Source organism: Carcharhinus amblyrhynchos, unplaced genomic scaffold (genome assembly GCF_965287045.1).
Source record: "Carcharhinus amblyrhynchos unplaced genomic scaffold, sCarAmb.v2.hapA scaffold_409, whole genome shotgun sequence".
Lineage (NCBI taxonomy): Eukaryota > Metazoa > Chordata > Chondrichthyes > Carcharhiniformes > Carcharhinidae > Carcharhinus > Carcharhinus amblyrhynchos.
Window position 1 is genome coordinate 54008 of NW_027650149.1, and position 22614 is coordinate 76621.

General features: G+C 49.6%; 1 protein-coding gene across 1 annotated transcript in view; it reads left to right on the top strand.

Moving 5' to 3' along the window:
- Positions 1 to 22614, top strand: part of LOC145339340 (nck-associated protein 1-like) — an 89993-nt gene that overhangs the window by 53658 nt on the left and 13721 nt on the right. The window contains exons 15-21 of the mRNA XM_080183769.1: positions 1821 to 1952; positions 7797 to 8015; positions 11072 to 11202; positions 15727 to 15824; positions 16086 to 16179; positions 17968 to 18050; positions 19883 to 19963. Coding sequence (XP_080039895.1) covers positions 1821 to 1952; positions 7797 to 8015; positions 11072 to 11202; positions 15727 to 15824; positions 16086 to 16179; positions 17968 to 18050; positions 19883 to 19963 — 838 coding nt within the window. The remainder of the gene's footprint in view (positions 1 to 1820; positions 1953 to 7796; positions 8016 to 11071; positions 11203 to 15726; positions 15825 to 16085; positions 16180 to 17967; positions 18051 to 19882; positions 19964 to 22614) is intronic.

Sequence of the window (22614 nt, forward strand, 5' to 3'; positions counted from 1 at the left end):
GACGGGAGAAAGCGGGAAAGTGGAACTGATCCACTTCAGATCAGCCATGATCTTATTGAATGGTGGGGCAGGCTCGAAGGGCTAGATGGCCTACTCCTGCTCCTATTTCTTATGTTCTTTATCCCAGGCAGCATCCTGGTAAATCTCCTCTGTTCCCCCTCCAGTGTAATCACACCCTTTCTGTAGTGAGGTGTCCAGAACTGCGCACACAGCTGTGGCCTCACCCAAGTTCTACACAACTCCAACATCACCTTCCTGCTTTGTCACCGACATGCGGAACCTTCCTGTCCCCCTGCCACAGGAATTGTAACAGGCGGGATAATACGCGAGTCTGTCGGACAGGATTTTCCAGTTTGGGGGCTAGGGCGTGCAGAATATCCCACCCTGTATCTCTCATCCGCCTTTTTCACCACCCCACGAGCGCGCCTTTCCCCCTTCAGAGACCTGAGGACAAACACACCAAGATCCCGTCGTTCCACAGAACCTCCCGGTGTCCCACCATTCATAGGAAACTTCCTTGTCAAGTTACTCCTTCCAGAGTGCATCACCTCACACTTCTCAGGGTTAAATTCCATCTGCTGCTCGTCCGCCCATTTGACCGTCTTCCCGAGACGCTCCGTCTCGCTGTCAAACCATCCGACCAATCTTTGTGTCGTACGGGATCCTGCTCTAATAGACGACCAATGGCTGTAAGGGACGGGTTGGGCTGCTGGCCCAGTGAGTAGCCACACCTTCTGCCTGGTGCCAACATTTGGTGCTTTTGGTGGGGGGGGGGGGGGGTGGGTAAATGTACCCATTGCCCAGGCTGGTGGCACAGGACGTCAGAATGAAGCCCCCCCCACCTTCAGCCCATGGTACCTACAGCGAGTAATGCCATTGGCAACTGTAAAGACTCAGAAACTAGAAGCAGGACGAGGCCATTTGGCCCTTCGATCCTACCCCACCATTCATTCTGACCATCCAATTCAATATCCTGATCCCCCTTCCCCCCCATATCCCTCGATCCCTTTAGCCCCAAGAGCGATATCTAATTTCTTCCTGAAATCACACAACGTTTTGGCCTCAACTACTTTCTGTGGGAGTGAATTCCACACATTCCCCACCCTCTGGGTGAAGAAATTTCTCCTCACCTCAGTCCTAAAAGGTTTACCCCTTATCCTCAAACTCTGACCCCTCGTTCTGGATTCCCCTCACCATGGGGAACATTCTTTCTGAATCTACCCCGTTAGAATTTTACAAGTTTACCCCCTTAACCTCAAACTATAACCCCCTAGTTCTGGATTCCTTGGGGTAAAATGGAAGTTGGTAATCAGTGCTACGTGATTAACCCAGAGTCATCCATGTGCCAACATAAGAAATAGGAGCAGGAGTCGGCCATCTAGCCCTTCGAGCCTGCCCCGCCATTCAATAAGATCATGGCTGATCTTAAGTGGATCAGTTCCACTTTCTCCCTTAATTCCCCTGTCTATCAGAAACCTATCTACCCGTGACTTCAATATATTTAGCGAGGCAGCCTCCACCACTTCAACGGGCAGAGAATTCCAGAGATTCACCACCCTTTGAGTGAAGAAGTTCCTCCTCAACTCTGATCTAAACTGCCTTATCTTGAGGCTGTGCCCTCTAGTCCTGCTGTCCTTTCTAAGCGGGAAGAATCTCTCTACCTCACCTGTACCAACAGTGTCCAGGCCTAGGTGAGGGGCATGCCAGGACTCCTGAGGGCAGGGAACCAAACAGGGAAGCCCTCATTTCGTTCCGTGACTCTGCAGGGCTGTGTGTGAGCGATCGGGGAAAACGGCAATAAGTCTCCCTTTGTATTTCAGTATGGACAAACATCACTTAACGCTGACTGAATACTGCGTAACCATCAACCACGTGCGAGAACTTCTCGTATTTGACCACATCATCGTACCAAATGAGTACCTAACCAGTCAACTAGAAGCGCGGCTCGCCAGGTAATATATCCTTTTTTAATTCATTGGTGGGACATGGGTATCGCTGGCTGGCTCAGCATTTATTGCCCATCCCCAGTTGCCCGAGGGCAGTTGAGACTCACCCACATTGCTGTGAGTCACATGTAGGCCAGACCGGGGTAAGGACGGCAGATTTCCTTCCCTAAAGGGAACCAGATGGGTTTTTCCGACAATGGTTTCATCAGTAAATTCTTAATCCCAGATATTTTTTATTGAATTTAAATTCCACCGTCTGCCGTGGTGGGATTCGAACCCGGGTCCCCCAGAACATTAGCTGAGTTTCTGGATTTATAGTACAGCGATAATACCACTAGGCCGTCGCCTCCCTGCACCATAAGCTGTTGATCTGCACTGTGCCACCAAGACAATGTTCCTTCAGTCTTAGCAATACTGACTCTGGGGCAATGAGAATCAGGCTGTAGTTATTTTTTTTTACAGACAATTGAAAGGGTGGCATTATCGCTAGATTATTAACTCAGAAACTCAGCTCAAGTGATTTATTATTGTCACATGTATTGGGATACAGTGAAAAGTATTGTTTCTTGCGCACTATACAGACAAAGCATACCATTCATAGAGTACATAGGGGAGAAGGAGAGGGTGCAGAATGTAGTGTTACAGTCATAGCTAGGGTATAGAGAAAGATCAGCTTAATATTTGATTTATTATTGTCACATGTATTGGGATACAGTGAAAAGTATTGTTTCTTGCGTGCTATACAGACAAAGCATACCATTCATAGAGTACACAGGGGAGAAGGAAAGGAGAGGGTGCAGAATGTAGTGTTACAGTCACAGGGTGTAGAGAAAGATCAGCTTAATATTTGATTTGATTTATTGTTGTCACCTGTATTGGGATACAGTGAAAAGTATTGTTTCTTGCATGCTATACAGACAAGCATACCATTCATAGAGTACACAGGAGAGAAGGAAAGGAGAGGGTGCAGAATGTGGTGTTACAGTTACAGCGAGGGTGTAGAGAAAGATCAGCTTAATGTGTGATAGGTCCATTCAAAAGTCAGACAGCAGCAGGGAAGAAGATGTTCTTGAGTTGGTTGGTACGGGACCTCAGACTTTTGTATCTTTTTCCTGACGGAAGAATGTGGAAGAGAGAATGTCCAGGGTGTGTGGGGTCCTTGATTATACCGGCTGCTTTTCCCCGAGGCAGTGCGAAGTGTAGACAGAGTCAATGGATGGGAGGCTGATGGATTGGGCTACATTCATGACCTTTTGTAGTTCCTTGCAGTCTTGGGCAGAGCAGGATCCCATACCAAGCTGTGATACAACCAGAAAGAATGCTTTCTATGGGGCATCTGTAAAAGTTGGTGAGAGTCGTAGCGGACATGCCAAATTTCCTTAGTCTTCTGAGAAAGTAGAGGCGTTGGTGGGGCTTTCTTAACTATAGTATCAGCATGGGGGGGACCAGGACAGGTTGTTGGTGATCTGGACACCTAAAAACTTGAAGCTCTCGATCCTTTCTACTCCATCCCCGTTGATGTAGACAGGGGCATGTTCTCCTCTACGCTTCCTGAACTCGATGACAATCTCCTTTGTTTTGAGGGAGAGATTATTGTCACCGCACCAGTTCACCAGACTCTCTATCTCATTCCTGTAACTCTGTCATTGTTTGAGATCCGACCCAATACGGTGATGTCATCAGCAAACCCGAAAATCGAATTGGAGGGGAATTTGGCCGCACAGTCATGGGTGTATAAGGAGTATAGTAGGGGGTGAGAACACAGCCTTGTGGGGTACTGGTGTTGAGGATGATTGTGGAGGAGGTGTTGTTGCCGATCCTTACTGATTGTGGTCTGTGAGTTGGGAAATTCAGAATCCAGGGAGGAGCCGAGGCCCAGACCACGGAGATTGGAGATGAGTTTCGTAGGAGTAATGGCATTGAGGGCTGAGCTGTTCTGGGGGCCTGGGTTTGAATCCCACCACTGCAGATGGTCGAATTTGAATTAAAAAAAAAACTGGGATTAAGAATCTACTGATGAAACAATTGTCGGAAAAAACCCATCTGGTTCCTTTAGGGAAGGAAATCTGCCATCCTTACCCGGTCTGGCCTACATGTGACTCCCAGCAATGTGGTTGACTCTTAACTGCCCCTCAGGGGTGGGCAATCAATGTAGGCCCAGCCAGCGATACCCGTGTCCCATGAGCAAAGGATAGTTGGCAACTGCTCATACTTGGCAGGCAGTGGGTTGCAATGGACCAAAAGTAAGAAAACTCCTCCCATTGATACCACCGTATGCCAAATGTTGCCCAACCCACCTTCCCAGAATGCCACCCAACGTACCCCTCGCAATGTACCCCACACCCAGGTCTTGAAATGGGCATGACTTTTGGAAAATAACCGCCAACGGGTCTATTATTTCCAGGGCAACATCCTGGGGTGAAGATTATCAGGACCTGGAGATAGAACAGAGAACATTACAGCGCAGAACAGGCCCTTCGGCCCACGATGTTGCGCCGACCAGTTAAAAAGCAATGACCCTCTAACCTAAACCAAACCCTTTCCATCCATAAACCTATCCACGGATCTCTTAAACGCCCCCAAACTAGGCGCATCCACAACTGCAGCAGGCAGGGCATTCCAATCCCTCACCACCCTCTGGGTAAAGAACCTACCCCTGACATCCGTCCTATAACTACCCCCCCTTAATTTAAAGCCATGCCCCCTCGTGCTAGCTTTCTCCATCCGAGGAAAAAGGCTATCACTATCTACCCTATCTAAACCTCTAATCATCTTATATGTTTCAATAAGATCCCCTCTTAGCTGCCTTCTTTCTAACGAAAACAACCTCAAATCCCTCAGTCTCTCCTCATAGGACCTCCCCTCCATACCAGGCAACATCCTGGTAAACCTCCTCTGCACCCTCTCCAAAGCCTCCACATCCTTCCTGTAATGTGGGGACCAGAACTGCACACAGTACTCCAAGTGCGGATGCACCAGAGTTGTGTACAGTTGCAACATGACGCTGCGACTCCTAAATTCAATCCCCCTACCAGTAAACGCCAAGACACTGTATGCCTTCCTAACAACCTTATCTACTTGATTCCCAACTTTCAGGGATCTATGTACACATACACCTAGATCCCTCTGCTCATCCACACTATTCAGAGTCCTCCCGTTAGCCCTATACTCGACACATCTGTTATTCCTACCAAAGTGAATCACCTCAAACTTCTCCGCATTAAACTCCATCCGCCACCTCTCGGCCCAGCTCTGCAACTTGTCTAAGTCTCCCTGCAAACTATGACACCCTTCCTCACAATCTACTACCTCACAGATCTATCCACCTTCAGTCCCATTAATGAGCAGAGGTCAGATAGGGAAGCTCGAGCAGGCGATGGCCCCGTGGTATTATCGCTCGACTACCAGAAGCTCAGCTAACGCTCTGGGGGACCCGGGTTCGAATCCCGCCACGGCAGACGGTGGAATTTGAATTCAATAAAAATAATAAGAACGTAAGAAATAGGAGCAGGAGTAGGCCATCTAGCCCTTCGAGCCTGCCCCGCCATTCAATAAGATCATGGCTGATCTGTCGTGGCTCAGTTCCACATTCCTGCCCTCTCCCCATAACCCTTAATCCCCTCGCTTATCAAAAACCCATCAACCCGCATCTTAAAAATATTTAGCGATGTAGCCTCCACCACTTCAACGGGCAGAGAATTCCAGAGATTCACCACCCTTTGAGTGAAGAAGTTCCTCCTCAACTCCGTTCTAAACCGCACCCCCCTTTATCTTGAGGCTGTGCCCCCTAGTCCTACTGTCCTTTCTGAGCAGGAAGAATCTGGAATTAAAAATCTACTGGGACACGGGATAAGGGATGGAAGCGACGTCGAGAGTTAGTGTTGCTCTCGTGAGAATGGGAGAAGGTTTACGTGAAATTCTGGTGGGATGGGAGTCCAAAATCGGGTGGATTGAATCAGGAAAAACCGTTCCAAACGGCAGGAATCTCCCGTTAACTCCCAGATTTAAGATAATTATAGAGGCAACGAGATAGTTGACATTGGAGGGATGACCCAAATGGCACTGGGCCACCACCTCCTCCATAGAGAGACACTCCGAGGCATGTGACCCTAGAGCTAATCTCATTTCGCTCCAGGGTCACGTGTAGGCCAGACTGGGGTGAGGAGGGCAAATTTCCTTCCCTGAAGGATATCAGTCAACCAGATGGGTTTTTACAACTGGTCATTATTACTGAGGTGAGCTTTTAGGAGTCTAAAACTAGAGGGCATAGGTTTAAGGTGGGAGGGGAGAGATACAAAAGGGTGCAGAGGGGGCAATATTTTCACACAGAGGGTGGTGAGTGTCTGGAACGAGCTGCCAGAGGTAGAGGCGGGTACGATTTTGTCTTTGAAAAAGCATTCAGACAGTTACATGGGTACGATGGGTATAGAGGGATATGGGCCACTTGCGGGCAATTGGGACGAGCGTAGGGGTTTAAAAACTGGGCAGTGTGGACAAGTTGGGCCGAAGGGCCTGTTTCCATGCTGTAAACCGCTATGATGCTAATTCCAGATATATTCACTGGATTACAATTCAGTTTAGGATTTGAGCCCATCTCACAGACCGTTGGGCAGGGCACCTGGGTGTCGACACGGGGTGCCAATACCATGAAGCTACCATCACCCTCTGTACTAGAAATCCCTTCGTTCTCTCGATACGTTCCTCCTGCTAACCCAGTTTCCTTTTATGTTTGAAGCTCCGTGGGTTCCCAATGGATTGGGGATCCTTACCAAAGTGTTGCCCCTTGGCACGGTGGCACAGTGGGTTAGCGCTGCTACCTCACAGTGCCAGGGACCCGGGTTCAATTCCCGGCTTGGGTCATTGTCTGTGCCGAGTTTGCACATTCTCCCCGTGTCTGCGTGGGTTTCCTCTGGGTACTCTGGCTTCCTTGCACACTCCAAAGATGTGTAGGTTAGGGTGGATTGGCCATGCTAAATTGTCCCTTAGTGTCCAAAGATGTGTAGGTTAGGGGGGATTGGCCATGCTAAATTGTCCCTTAGTGTCCAAAGATGTGTAGGTTAGGGTGGATTGGCCATGCTAAATTGTCCCTTAGTGTCCAAAGATGTGTAGGTTAGGGTGGATTGGCCATGCTAAATTGTCCCTTAGTATCCAAAGATGTGTAGGTTAGGTGGATTGGCCATGCTAAATTGTCCCTTAGTGTCCAAAGATGTGTAGGTTAGATGGATTGGCCATGCTAAATTGTCCCTTAGTGTCCAAAGATGTATAGGTTAGGGTGGATTGGCCATGCTAAATTGTCCCTTAGTGTCCAAAGATGTGTAGGTTAGGTGGATTGGCCATGCTAAATTGTCCCTTAGTGTCCAAAGATGTGTAGGTTAGGTGGATTGGCCATGCTAAATTGTCCCTTAGTGTCCAAAGATGTGTAGGTTAGGGTGGATTGGCCATGCTAAATTGTCCCTTAGTGTCCAAAGATGTGTAGGTTAGGTGGATTGGCCATGCTAAATTGTCCCTTAGTGTCCAAAGATGTGTAGGTTAGGTGGATTGGCCATGCTAAATTGTCCCTTAGTGTCCAAAGATGTGTAGGTTAGGGTGGATTGGCCATGCTAAATTCTCCCACAGTGTGGCGACTAGGGGATTTTCACAGTAACTTCATTGCGGTGTTAATATAAGGCTTCTTGAGACACGAATAAGTAAACTTTAAATGAAAAACCCCTCCGATTCATCTATTAGAGAGTGGGTTCTACGAGCTGGTCTATGTCCTGTCCCTTGTTCCACCTTCTTTATTGCTGTTGTTGGCGCTTTGCCATCCTCGCCAGCTGAAAGCCTTTTGCTTTTTCTGAATCCGCCGCTCAGAGCTATTATGAGGCTGACGGGTTATAACCAAGCTACGCAGGAGATCGCCAAGCCCTCTGAGGTCCTGTGCGGCGTCAAGGCGTTCATCGGCTTCATCCATTCCATCAGCCATTACGTGAACATCGACGTCACCAGGATTTGCAAGGACGTGCTGCTACAGCAGTCGCAAGCTGTAGACGCCAACGGAGACATAACCCTGACCACAGCTTACACCAACTGGTACGTTTGCAGACTGGAGAGGGAGGGGGTGGCGGTGGTGGGTTGGACCTATCCGGCTGACTTGGCCAAAAATAAAACCAAATTTCAGCAAGGCGTTTGATAAGGTCCCCCATGCAAGACTTCTTGAGAGGGTGAGAGGGCATGGGATCCAAGGGGCTTTGGCCTTGTGGATCCAGAACTGGCTTGCCTGCAGAAGGCAGAGAGTGGTTGTGGCTGGGTCTTTTTCTGCATGGAGGTCAGTCACCAGTGGAGTGCCCCAGGGATCTGTTCTAGGACCCTTGCTGTTTGTCATTTTCATAAATGACCTGGATGAGGAAGTGGAGGGATGGGTTAGCAAGTTCGCCGATGACACGAAGGTCGGTGGTGTTGTGGATGGTCTGGAAGGATGTCAAAAGTTGCAGCAGGACATAAATAGGATGCAGGACTGGGCGGAGAAGTGGCAGATGGACTTCAACGCGGATAAATGTGTAGTCGTCCATTTTGGCAGGACCAATGGGATGAACGAGTACACTATCAAGGGTAGGAGTCTTAGTAGTGTTGAAGAGCAGAAGGATCTTGGGGTCCGGGTCCACAGGACTCTTAAATCGGCCTCGCAGGTGGAGGAGGTGGTCAAGAAGGCGTATGGTGTACTGGCCTTCATTAATCGAGGGATTGAGTTTAGGAATCGAGAGGTAATGCTGCAACTTTATAAGACCCTTGTCAGGCCTCATTTGGAGTACTGTGCGCAGTTCTGGTCGCCTCACTATAGGAAAGACGTAGAAGCTATTGAAAGGGTACAGAGGAGATTTACAAGGATGTTGCCTGGACTGGGAGGCATGCCTTATGAAGTTAGGTTGAGGGAACTGGGTCTCTTTTCCCTGGAGAGACAAAGGTTGAGAGGCGACCTGATAGAAGTTTATAAAATGTTGAGAGGAAGAGAGAGGGTGGATTCTCAGAGGCTATTTCCCCGGGTTGAAATGGTCGCTACGAGAGGACACAGGTTTAAGGTGCGGGGAGGAAAGTACAGAAGTGATGTTAGGGGTAAGTTTTTCACTCAGAGGGTGGTGAGTGAATGGAATCGGCTGCCGTCAGTGGTGGTGGAGGTGAACTCGCTGGGGTCTTTTAAAAGACTTCTGGATGAGTATATGGGGTTTTATGGGATTGGGGGTTATAGATAGGTCTATAGATTGGTAGGTGTTGATGTGATTGGCGCAACTCGTGGGCCGAAGGGCCTGTTTGTGCTGTAGTGTTCTATGTTCTAAATTCACCGTTGGCTTTGTCTGACTGTTAATTGCTGGGGTTGAGTTGCAAATTGTGGGCATCACTGACTGGGCCAACCTTTACTGCCCATTCCTGAGGGTGGCACGGTGGTTAGCGCTGCTGCCTCACGGTCTCAGGGACCCGGGTTCGATTCCCAACCTTGGGTCACTGTCCGTGCGGAGTCTGGCCTATCCACCTAGCCCGCACATGTTTGGACACTTAAAGGGTGGTTGGCACTGCCACCTCACAGCGCCAGGGTCCCAGGGTCAATTCCCAGTTGGGGTCACTGTCTGTGTGGATTCTGCATGTTCTCCCCATGTCTGCATGGGTTTCCTCCTGGCTAGGGCGCATCGGCCGTGCTAAATACCCAAACAGGCGACGAGGGGATTTTCACAGTAACTTCACTGCGGTGTTAATGTAAACCTACTTGTGACTCTAATCAATAAACTTGAAAACTGAGGGCGTTTCAAAGTCAACAGGGACCCAGGGTAAGTTTCTGGGGGACCCGGGTTCGAATCCCGCAGATGGTGGAATTTAAATTCAATAAAAAATATTTGGAGTTAAGAATCTACTGATGAAACCATTGTGGGAAAAACCCCTCTGGTTCGCGAATGTCCTTATCGTAGAATCCCTACAGTGCTCGTTTGGCCCATCGAGCTTGCACTGACCCCAGGCCCCATCCCCGTAACCCCACATATTTACCCTGCTAATCCCCCTGACACTGAGGGACAATTTAGCAATCCACCTAACCTACACGTCCTTCAGACTGTGGGAGGAAGTTGGAGGAAACCCACGCAGGCACGGGGAGAATGTGCAAACTCCCACACAGGGAGTGACCCGAGGCCGGGAATCGAACCCGGGCCCCTGGCGCTGTGAGGCAGCAGTGCTAACCACACTGTGTCCCTCTAGGGAAGGAAATCTGCCTGATCTGGCCTACACGTGACTCCAGAGCCACAGCAATGTGGTTGACTCTGAACTGCCCTCTGAGGAATGGGCAATAAACGTTGGCTTAGCCAGCAACGCCCACCGTCCCATGAACAAATAAAAGTTGGATCTGAGGTTGGCCACGTGGTAGACGGCCTTTGAACCTGGTTAGAAGAACTTGATTAGGCTGGCACGTCTGTCTTGCTGCAGTGACCAAGCAACAGAAGGCTAAGGGGGTGATCTTATAGAGGTCTATAAAATAATGAGGGGCACAGATCAGCTAGATAGTCAATATCTTTTCCCCAAAGGTAGGGGAGTCTAAAACTAGATCCCCAAAGATGTTCTCTTAGGCTGATTGGCGTAACAAATTGTCCCTAAATTAGTCCCCCATCAATCTGGTTTCCAATGTGGAGTGGCATAAGCGTAGACAAGGGTCATGGGTGGAGAGGGGACTGGTAATGTTAAAATGGCGGCGTGGGCTCGTTGGGCCGAGAGCCTATTTCCCAGGCTGTGTTGTTCTTCATTCTTTGATACAAAAGTGTCCAGGGGGGGCAATTTTTCTCACACAGAGGATGGTGAGTGTCTGGAACAAGTTGCCAGAGGTAGAGGTGGGTACAATTTTGCCTTTGAGAAAGCATTTAGACAGTTACGTGGGTATAGAGAGATGTGGGCCAACTGGGGGCCATTGGGATTAGCTTAGGTGTTTAAAAAAACGGGGCAACATGGACAAGTTGGGCCGAAGGGCCTGTTTCCATGCTGTAAACACTCCCTGTTTGTCAGTCTTGGCAGCTCAACCTTGGCCTTTCTGTGCTGTGGAACCCTGACCGAGATATTGCAAATCTTCCGATAACATTGGTCATGAGGTTCAAATCGAACTGACTCTCCCTCTCTAGGTATCTGGAGAGTCTCCTGAGGCAAACCAGTACTGGGATCATCATTCACTCGCCTGCTGCCCGAGCCTTTGTGACAATGCCCAGCGAAAATATCCAGACATTCAACGCGGAAGAATATTCAGATATTTCAGGTTGGTGAACATATCCTCATTACAGTGAGTACGCTTGCAGGACAGCCCATGAACACCCAACCTTCGAGGACTTTCAAGTCCAATTTATTTCCAGAGCAGCAGAATCCTGAGAGTGCCGAAAGAGGCCATTTGGCCCATTGAGTCTGCACCAACCCTCTGACAAAGCAACTTACCCAGGCCCACTGCTTCACCCTCCCCCTGTAACCCCACACATTTAGCATGGCCAATCCCCCTAACCTACACATCTTTGGACACTAAGGGGCAATTTAGCATGGCCAATCCACCTAACCCACACATCTTTGGACACTAAGGGGCAATTTAGCATGGCCAATCCACCCTAACCCACACATCTTTGGACACTAAGGGGCAATTTAGCATGGCCAATCCCCCTAACCTACACATCTTTGGACACTAAGGGACAATTTAGCATGGCCAATCCCCCTAACCTACACATCTTTAGACATTAAGGGGCAATTTAGCATGGCCAATCCCCCCCTAACCCACACATCTTTGGACACTAAGGGACAATTTAGCATGGCCAATCCACCCTAACCTACACATCTTTGGACACTAAGGGACAATTTAGCATGGCCAATCCACCCTAACCTACACATCTTTGGACACTAAGGGACAATTTAGCATGGCCAATCCACCCTAACCTACACATCTTTAGACACTAAGGGACAATTTAGCATGGCCAATCCACCCTAACCTACACACCTTTGGACACTAAGGGACAATTTAGCATGGCCAATCCACCCTAACCTACACATCTTTAGACACTAAGGGACAATTTAGCATGGCCAATCCCCCGAACCTACACATCTTTAGACACTAAGGGACAATTTAGCATGGCCAATTTCCCCTAACCTACACATCTTTGGACACTAAGGGGCAATTTAGCATGGCCAATCCACCCTAACCTACACATCTTTGTACACTAAGGGGCAATTTAGCATGGCCAATCCACCCTAACCTACACATCTTTGGGACACTAAGGGACAATTTAGCATGGCCAATCCACCTAACCTACACATCTTTGGACACTAAGGGACAATTTAGCATGGCCAATCCACCCTAACCTACACATCTTTGGACACTAAGGGACAATTTAGCATGGCCAATCCACCCTAACCTACACATCTTTGGACACTAAGGGGCAATTTAGCATGGCCAATCCACCCTAACCTACACATCTTTGGGACACTAAGGGACAATTTAGCATGGCCAATCCACCTAACCTACACATCTTTGGACACTAAGGGACAATTTAGCATGGCCAATCCCCCTAACCTACACATCTTTGGACACTAAGGGACAATTTAGCATGGCCAATCCACCCTAACCTACACATCTTTGGACACTAAGGGGCAATTTAGCATGGCCAATCCACCCTAACCTACACATCTTTGGGACACTAAGGGACAATTTAGCATGGCCAATCCACCTAACCTACACATCTTTGGACACTAAGGGACAATTTAGCATGGCCAATCCACCCTAACCTACACATCTTTGGACACTAAGGGGCAATTTAGCATGGCCAATCCACCCTAACCTACACATCTTTGGACACTAAGGGACAATTTAGCATGGGCAATCCATCTAACTGTATCCATTGGGATACAGTGAAAAGTATTGTTTCTTGCACGCTATACAGAGAAAGCATACCATTCATAATGAAGGAAAAGAGAGATTGCAGAATGTAGTGTTACAGTCATGGTGAGGGTGTAGAGAAAGATCAACTCAGTGCAAGGTAGATCCATTCAAAAGTCTGACAGCAGCAGGGAAGAAGCTGTTCTTGAGTCGGTCGGTACGGGACCTCAGACTTTTGTATCTTTTTCCTGACGGAAGAAGGTGGAAGAGAGAATGTCCGGGGTGTGTGGGGGGGGTCCTTGATTATGCTGGCTGCTTTTCCCCGAGGCAACGGGAAGTGTAGACAGAGTCAATGGATGGGAGGCTGGTTTGTGTGATGGACTGGGCTGCATTCACAACCCTTTGTAGTTCCTTGCGGTCTTGGGCAGAGCAGGAGCCCAGACCAAGTTGTGATACAACCAGAAAGAATGCTTTCTATGGGGCATCTGTAAAAGTTGGTGAGAGTTGTAGCGGACATGCCAAATTTCCTTAGCCTTCTGAGAAAGCAGAGGCATTGGTGGGGCTTTCTTAACTATAGTATCAGCATGGGGGGGACCTGGACAGGTTGTTGGTGATCTGGACACCTAAAAACTTGAAGCTCTCGACCCTTTCTACTCCATCCCCGTTGATGTAGACAGGGACATGTTCTCCTTTACACTTCCTGAACTCGATGACAATCTCCTTTGTTTCGTTGACATTGAGGGAGAGATTATTGTCACCGCACCAGTTCACCAGATTCTCGATCTCATTCCCCTCCAATTTCAGGTTTGCTGACAACGCCACCTTAGTGGGTCGGATCTCAAACAGTGAGACAGAGTTACAGGAATGAGATAGAGAATCTGGTGAGCTGGTCGTTTGCTATGGACTGCGGGGCCTCTGTCAGCGTGTCACCGATCACTGTGTGGCCCTGTTAAAGGGGGTTGCTCGTTCAACATGTGTCCAGGAACAGCAAGGGCAGTGAGGGAGGAGGACTTCCAGATAAACCTGCTCCTGGGACAGGTCAAAGTGCCAGGCAATAGGCAATCGAGGGCATCAGCCCCTCTCCCATGGCAACATTTGTGGCAGATGTCCCTGGAATAGGAGCACTCGGGCACTATCAAGGCCTTCCATGCCCATTGGGCACCACAGGGGCTGGGGTGCGTTGTTGACCCTTTCAATCACGTTTTGGTTTGATGTCTTACAACGAAAAGCGCAGCTCAGGAACAGGGCCCTCAGCCCTCCCAAGCCTGTGTCGATCATGATGCTCTAATTAAACTAAAGACCCTTCTGCCCTCACTCGGTCCGTATCCCTCTATTCCCTCCCTATTCATGTAGCCATCTCTTAAATGTTGTTAATGTCCCTGCTCCCACCCCCCTCCTCTGGCAGCACCTTCCAGACACCCACCCCTCTCTGCGTGAGAAACTTCCCATCTCCCTTAAACTGTCCCCCTCTCACCCTGAACCTGTGCCCCCCCGCGTAATTGACACTTCTACTCTGGGGAGGAAAAACCCTCTGACTATCCATCCGTCTCTCATCATTTTGTCGACCAGGTCTCCCGTCTGACTTCCCAATGAAAACAATCCCAGTTTATCCAACCTCTCCTCATTGCCAACACCCTCGAGACCAGGGAACATCCTGGTGAACCTTCTCCGCACTCTCTCCAAAGCTTCCACATCCTTCTGGTGGTGTGGCGACCAGAACCGCTCACAATACTCCAAATGCAGCCTAAATAAGGTTTTATATCACTGCAACATGATTTGCCAACTCTTGTACTCAATGCCCTGTCCAATAAAGGCAAGCATGCCTTCTTAATCACCTTCGTGTTGGCACTTTTAGGGGATTGTGGGCCGGCACGCCCAGAACCCTCTGCACGTTAAGTTCGAAATTTGATTTGTTTTGGTCTCGGGCTGTTTCTCTTAAAGGGGCAGCCCCTCTTAGTCTGTCCCTCAGTTTAGTTGTTTAACTCAAAGGAGTTGGAGCATTCTGGGGTACAGGGCGGATTGTAGGCTCGTCGCACTAAGGAAGAGTCCGACCAGAGAGCGGCTTTGGTCTGGAACGAGCCTCGTGAGAGATTTCCAGCAGCCTCTACATAGAACATAGAACATTACAGCGCAGAACAGGCCCTTCGGCCCACGATGTTGCGCCGACCAGTTAAAAAGCAATGACCCTCTAACCTAAACCAAACCCTTTCCATCCATAAACCTATCCACGGATCTCTTAAACGCCCCCAAACTAGGCACATCTACAACTGCAGCAGGCAGGGCATTCCAATCCCTCACCACCCTCTGGGTAAAGAACCTACCCCTGACATCTGTCCTATAACTACCCCCCCTTAATTTAAAGCCATGCCCCCTCGTGCTAGCTTTCTCCATCCGAGGAAAAAGGCTATCACTGTCCACCCTATCTAAACCTCTAATCATCTTATATGTTTCAATAAGATCCCCTCTTAGCCTCCTTCTTTCCAGTGAAAACAACCCCAAATCCCTCAGTCTCTCCTCATAGGACCTCCCCTCCATACCAGGCAACATCCTGGTAAACCACCTCTGCACCCTCTCCAAAGCCTCCACATCCTTCCTGTAATGTGGGGACCAGAACTGCACACAATACTCCAAGTGCGGACGCACCAGAGTTGTGTACAGTTGCAACATGACGCTGCGACTCCTAAATTCAATCCCCCTACCAATAAACGCCAAGACACCGTATGCCTTCTTAACAACCCTATCTACTTGATTCCCAACTTTCAGGGATCTATGTACACATACACCTAGATCCCTCTGTTCATCCACACTATTCAGAGTCCTCCTGTTAGCCCTATACTCTACACATCTGTTATTCCTACCAAAGTGAATCACCTCACACTTCTCCGCATTGTGACTAACGCACTCTTGATTTCAATCTTGACGTCACAGAACTGCAGGCGTTGGCAGAGCTGATTGGACCGTACGGGATGAAACACTTGAGCGAACACTTGATGTGGCACATCACGTCACAGGTGAACGAGCTGAAGGTAAGCGATGCGCCGGCTAGCGCGGGTACCCCCCCCCTGGGGAATGATAGCAGCCATGCAGTGGTGACCCTGGCTACACTCAGCCTCTGGGGTGAGCACCCTGTGCAGATTTTGGAGGAGGGTAGCTGGGTGAGGGGAGGGTGGTCAGGCTTTCGCCACGCTGGGTGGGCTGGGGTTGGATAGACTGACGGCGGTTGTCGAGTTGAGATGGCGAGACAGAAGGTGACCGGGAGGTGTTCTAACCTGCATTTCTTTCTCCAGAAACTGGTGGTGGAAAACATGGACATCTTGGCCCAGGTCAAATCCAACCTGCAGAAACCAGACATAATGACACAGTTCGCCAAACGTCTAACCTGTAAGTCGCAAGGCACCAGCATTGCTGACCCCTTTATACTGGCATTACCATTTCTGTATCTAACCCCGTGCTGTACCTGTCCTGGGAGTGTTTGATGGGGGGGACAGTGTAGAAGGAGCTTTACTCTGTATCTAACCCCGTGCTGTACCTGTCCTGGGAGTGTTTGATGGGGGACAGTGTAGAGGGAGCTTTACTCTGTATCTAACCCCGTGCTGTACCTGTCCTGGGAGTGTTTGATGGGGGACAGTGTAGAAGGAGCTTTACTCTGTATCTAACCCCGTGCTGTACCTGTCCTGGGAGTGTTTGATGGGGGACAGTGTAGAGGGAGCTTTACTCTGTATCTAACCCCGTGCTGTACCTGTCCTGGGAGTGTTTGATGGGGGGACAGTGTAGAGGGAGCTTTACTCTGTATCTAACCCCGTGCTGTACCTGTCCTGGGAGTGTTTGATGGGGGGACAGTGTAGAGGGAGCTTTACTCTGTATCTAACCCCGTGCTGTACCTGTCCTGGGAGTGTTTGATGGGGGGACAGTGTAGAGGGAGCTTTACTCTGTATCTAACCCCGTGCTGTCCCTGTCCTGGGAGTGTTTGATGGGGGGGGACAGTGTAGAGGGAGCTTTACTCTGTATCTAACCCTGTGCTGTACCTGTCCTGGGAGTGTTTGATGGGGACAGTGTAGAGGGAGCTTTACTCTGTATCTAACCCCGTGCTGTACCTGTCCTGGGAGTGTTTGATGGGGGGACAGTGTAGAGGGAGCTTTACTCTGTATCTAACCCCGTGCTGTACCTGTCCTGGGAGTGTTTGATGGGGGGACAGTGTAGAGGGAGGTTTACTCTGTATCTAACCCTGTGTTGGGAAGACCATGCAGTGTGGGGGGAGTTTTTCAATATTACCTAACTTTGTGTGGTGGTGACTGTGCGAGCTTCTCTGAGTGGATGTCCGATTCTGCTTACATTCTTTTGCTGTGTGCTTCCGAACTTGGATTCCGAATATCATTTTTGACATTTTAATATGATTCAATGGAGAATATTTTTTCTCTGTACATAAGTCCTGTTGCTGAAGACATAACAATTGGATTGGATCGGAACTCGTTGTGCTGTGAAGGAAATAGACAGATAGCTTTGTAAAATTAACTTAATAGCGAGGGGGATAGGATATAAAAGTAGGGAGGTCTTGCTGCAACTGTACAGGGCACTGGTGAGGCCGCAGCTGGAGTACTGTGTGCAGTTTTGGGCGCCGTACTTACGCAAGGATATTTTGGCCTTGGAGGGAGTGCAGAGGAGGTTTACTAGGCTGATACCGGAGTTGAGGGGTTTGGACTATGAGGAGAGACTAAATAGACTGGGTCTGTACTCGTTGGAGTTTAGAAGGATGAGTGGGGATCTTATAGAGACGTATAAGATAATGAAGGGGATGGATAGGGTAGAGGGAGAGAGATTCTTCCTGCTCAGAAAGGGCAGTAGGACTAGAGGGCACAGCCTCAAGATAAAGGGGGGGGGCGGTTTAGAACGGAGTTGAGGAGGAACTTCTTCACTCAAAGGGTGGTGAATCTCTGGAATTCTCTGCCCGTTGAAGTGGTGGAGGCTGCCTCACTAAATATACTTAAGATGCGGGTTGATGGGTTTTTGATAAGAGAGGGGATTAAGGGTTATGGGGAGAGGGCGGGAATGTGGAACTGAGCCACGACAGATCAGCCATGATCTTATTGAATGGCGGGGCAGGCTCGAAGGGCGAGATGGCCGACTCCTGCTCCTATTTCTTATGTTCTTATGTACCTCTTTGTGTTCCAGCTTCCGACAATGTTCTGAAGAGAATGACAATCATTGGTGTGATTCTCAACTTTCGAGCAATGGCGCAGGAAGCTCTTCGAGATGTAAGTGGAGGCACTTCCTGTCAGTCTCTGCACTGCCTCGATACAGCACACACCCTGTATGTTCCTCCACCAGCACCTTCCGGACCCGCCACCTTCCAGACCCGCCAGCGCCACCTTCCAAACCCACTGCCACTTCCATCGAGAAGGACAAGGGCAGCAGATACCTGGGAACACCCCCACCTGGAGGGTCCCCTCCGAGTCACTCACCATCCTGACTTGGAAATATATCGCCGTTCCTTCACTGTCACTGGGTCAAAATCCCTCCCTAACAGCACTGTGGGTGTACCTACACCACACGGACTGACTGATGTCCAATAACAATCCTGGAACTCCCTCCCTAACAGCACTGTGGGTGTACCTACACCACATGGACTGACTGATGTCCAATAACAATCCTGGAACTCCCTCCCTAACAGCACTGTGGGTGTACCTACACCACACGGACTGACTGACGTCCAATAACAATCCTGGAACTTCCTCCCTAACAGCACTGTGGGTGTACCTACACCACACGGACTGACTGATGTCCAATAACAATCCTGGAACTCCCTCCCTAACAGCACTGTGGGTGTACCTACACCACAGGGACTGACTGATGTCCAATAACAATCCTGGAACTCCCTCCCTAACAGCTCTGTGGGTGTACCTACACCACATGGACTGACTGATGTCCAATAACAATCCTGGAACTCCCTCCCTAACAGCACTGTGGGTGTACCTACACCACACGGACTGACTGACGTCCAATAACAATCCTGGAACTTCCTCCCTAACAGCACTGTGGGTGTACCTACACCACACGGACTGACTGACGTCCAATAACAATCCTGGAACTCCCTCCCTAACAGCACTGTGGGTGTCCCTACACCACAGGGACTGACTGATGTCCAATAACAATCCTGGAACTCCCTCCCTAACAGCACTGTGGGTGTACCTACACCACAGGGACTGACTGATGCCCTTGATGAAGAGCGGTGCTCCGAAAGCTCGTGATTCCAAATCCACCCGTTGGACTTTGAGCTGGTGTTGTGAGGTTCTTAGTGTGCCCAGCCCAGTCCAAAGCCAGCATCTCCACATCAAGATCCTGAGAGGCAGGGATATGGTCAATGCACTCCATCTTTTCCCCAGGATTGGGGAAACGAGAACCAGAGGGGAGAGGTTTAAGTGAAGAGGGGAAAGAATTGATGGGAACCCGAGGAGCAACATTTTTCAGACCGAGGTGTGTGAAATGAACTGCCTGAGGAAGTGACTGAGGCAGGGACATTGATTACGTTTAAAAGGCATTTGGTCGGATACATGGATGGGAAAAGTTCTGAGGGATATGGGCCAAATACGGGCAAATGGGGTTAATTTAAAATTTAGTTATTAGTGCCCCGAACCTACACATCTTTGGACTGTGGGAGGAAACCCATGCAGACATGGGGAGAATGTACAGAGTCCACACAGACAGTGACTCAATTGAACCTGGGTCCCTGGTGCTGTGAAGCGCGAACCCACTGTGCAGCAATAACTGTGTCTATAATTTAGTAATCCACCGCACCCCCCCGGTCAATCTCCGAATGTCGAACCCTTTCTGATAACGTTAGCGATTTGATAAATGTTGGCGAGTCGGAGATATTGGTGGGCAATGAGCTGAAGGGTCTGTCCCCGTGCCGTGGATTCTGCGATTCTTGAGATGTGGGTGTAGCTGGAAAGGCCGGCGTTTGTTACTAATTACCCTCAGACTGAGTGCGAGCCTCCTGCTCTCAGTCACTCAGTCTGTGAGAGAATGGCAGGCACTGGGTCGATGGTGGGGGCTGCTTGCGCTGACACCCTTCCTTGTCCTTCTGCAGGTTTTATCCGGTCACATCCCATTCCTCATGGGCTCCATTCAACTCTTGAGTGGCATCATCACCCCGGACACTAGCACCAAGGTACGCGGGGGAGCGTTGGGGGTGACGTTATTGTGTCTCGGGGAGGGTCTCCTTCCATCTCTGGCCTGTGTTGTCTGTGAACAGCTGTTTCTCAGAGTGAGGTTGTTCCCCCCCACACCGGGGAACAGATGAACGGCAAAGGAACTTGCAGCGCAAAAAAGAAAATTTATTTCTTAGTGTCACAAGTAGGCTTACATTAACACTGCATTGAAGTTACTGTGAAAATCCCCCCAGTCGCCACACTCCTGTTCGGGTACACTGAGGGGCAATTTAGCATGGCCAATCCACCTAACCTACACATCTTTGGACACTAAGGGACCATTTAGCATGGCCAATCCACCCTAACCTACACATCTTTGGACACTAAGGGACAATTTAGCATGGCCAATCCACCCTAACCTACACATCTTTGGACACTAAGGGACAATTTAGCATGGCCAATCCACCCTAACCTACACATCTTTGGACACTAAGGGACAATTTAGCATGGCCAATCCACCCTAACCTACACATCTTTGGACACTAAGGGACAATTTAGCATGGCCAATCCACCCTAACCTACACATCTTTGGACACTAAGGGACAATTTAGCATGGCCAATCCACCCTAACCTACACATCTTTGGACACTAAGGGACAATTTAGCATGGCCAATCCACCCTAACCTACACATCTTTGGACACTAAGGGGCAATTTAGCATGGCCAATCCACCTAACCTGCACATCTTTGGACACTAAGGGACAATTTAGCATGGCCAATCCACCCTAACCTGCACATCTTTGGACACTAAGGGACAATTTAGCATGGCCAATCCACCCTAACCTACACATCTTTGGACACTAAGGGGCAATTTAGCATGGCCAATCCACCCTAACCTACACATCTTTGGACACTAAGGGGCAATTTAGCATGGCCAATCCACCCTAACCTACACATCTTTGGACACAAAGGGGCAATTTAGCATAGCCAATCCACCTAACCTACACATCTTTGGACACTAAGGGACAATTTAGCATGGCCAATCCACCCTAACCTACACATCTTTGGACACTAAGGGGCAATTTAGCATGGCCAATCCACCCTAACCTACACATCTTTGGACACTAAGGGGCAATTTAGCATGGCCAATCCACCCTAACCTACACATCTTTGGACACTAAGGGACAATTTAGCATGGCCAATCCACCCTAACCTACACATCTTTGGGCACTAAGGGGCAATTTAGCATGGCCAATCCACCTAACCTACACATCTTTGGACACTAAGGGACAATTTAGCATGGCCAATCTACCCTAACCTACACATCTTTGGACACTAAGGGACAATTTAGCATGGCCAATCCACCCTAACCTACACATCTTTGGACACTAAGGGGCAATTTAGCATGGCCAATCCACCCTAACCTACACATCTTTGGACCGTGGGAGGAAACTGGAGCATGTGGAAAAGGCCCGCGCAGACATGGGGAGAATGTGCGGGCTCTGCACAGACAGTGACCCGAGGCCGGAATTGAACCCGGGTCCCTGTTGCTGTGAGGCAGCAGCGCTAACCCGCTGTGCCACCGCGCTGTGGCACTCAAAATATAAAGCACTGATTTTGTGTTGGGGATGGGTTACGGCAGAGGCTGCAGAAACAGGTCAGCTACGATCCCAGCGAACCTCAGGAGAAGCGAAAGGGGCTGACTGCCCCTCCCAGCTCTGACTCGAGCAGCAGAGGAAGCTTCATCGGCAGCCTGTGTCGCGGTCTCTCTCCATCTCCCTGTCCCTCAAGCTGACGGCTCCCGTCAGCCAGGGAGCTGGACGCTGCCCACTGCTGCGTGTGTAAATGTTCAGGTGAGGACAGGACTGGGCTGCGAATGAAGAGCAGTCCCTGTACAGGCTCCCTCTTGGCGAACGGTCACCTGTAGGAGGATTCCTGGCCACCCGCCTCCCCCCGGGGTAGCGACAGAAGGGGGAGTGTAAATGAACGAGGGAATCTCAGCGCTACAGATTTCGAAACGAGCCGTGATCTATCTGCGTTTCATCTCTCGCAAGCTGCTTGGGAATCCAATATGGTTTACACGAACTCGCACCCCGCCTAACGTCCCCCTCCACCCCCACCTAACACATATCCGCAATTTGTCGCGCTGAAGGTGACTATAAAAGTGTTTGAGATCGCGAGCCAAGCTGTTTAGTCGATACGTAAGTGCAGAAGGTGGCGACAAAGACAAGGACACGCAGCGGAAGTTTCCAGCATTTTCTCTTTAGCCCAGAAGCACTCCCACTCCACGCACCCGCCTGGGTGAAAAGTCTGCTTCTCACATTCCCTGGAATCTATCTACCAAATCGTAGAAACTTAGAGTGCAGAAGGAGGCCATTCAGCCCATCAAGTCTGTACTGACCACAATCCCACCCAGGCCCTATCCCCATCACTGCTCATATTTACCCCACTAATCCCTCTAACCTACGCATCCCGGGGCACTAAGGGACAATTTAGCATGGCCAATCCACCCTAACCTACACATCTTTGGACACTAAGGGACGATTTAGCATGGCCACTCCCCCTAACCTACACATCTTTGGACACTAAGGGGCAATTTAGCATGGCCAATCCCCCTAACCTACACATCTTTGGACTCTAAGGGACAATTTAGCATGGCCCATCCACCCTAA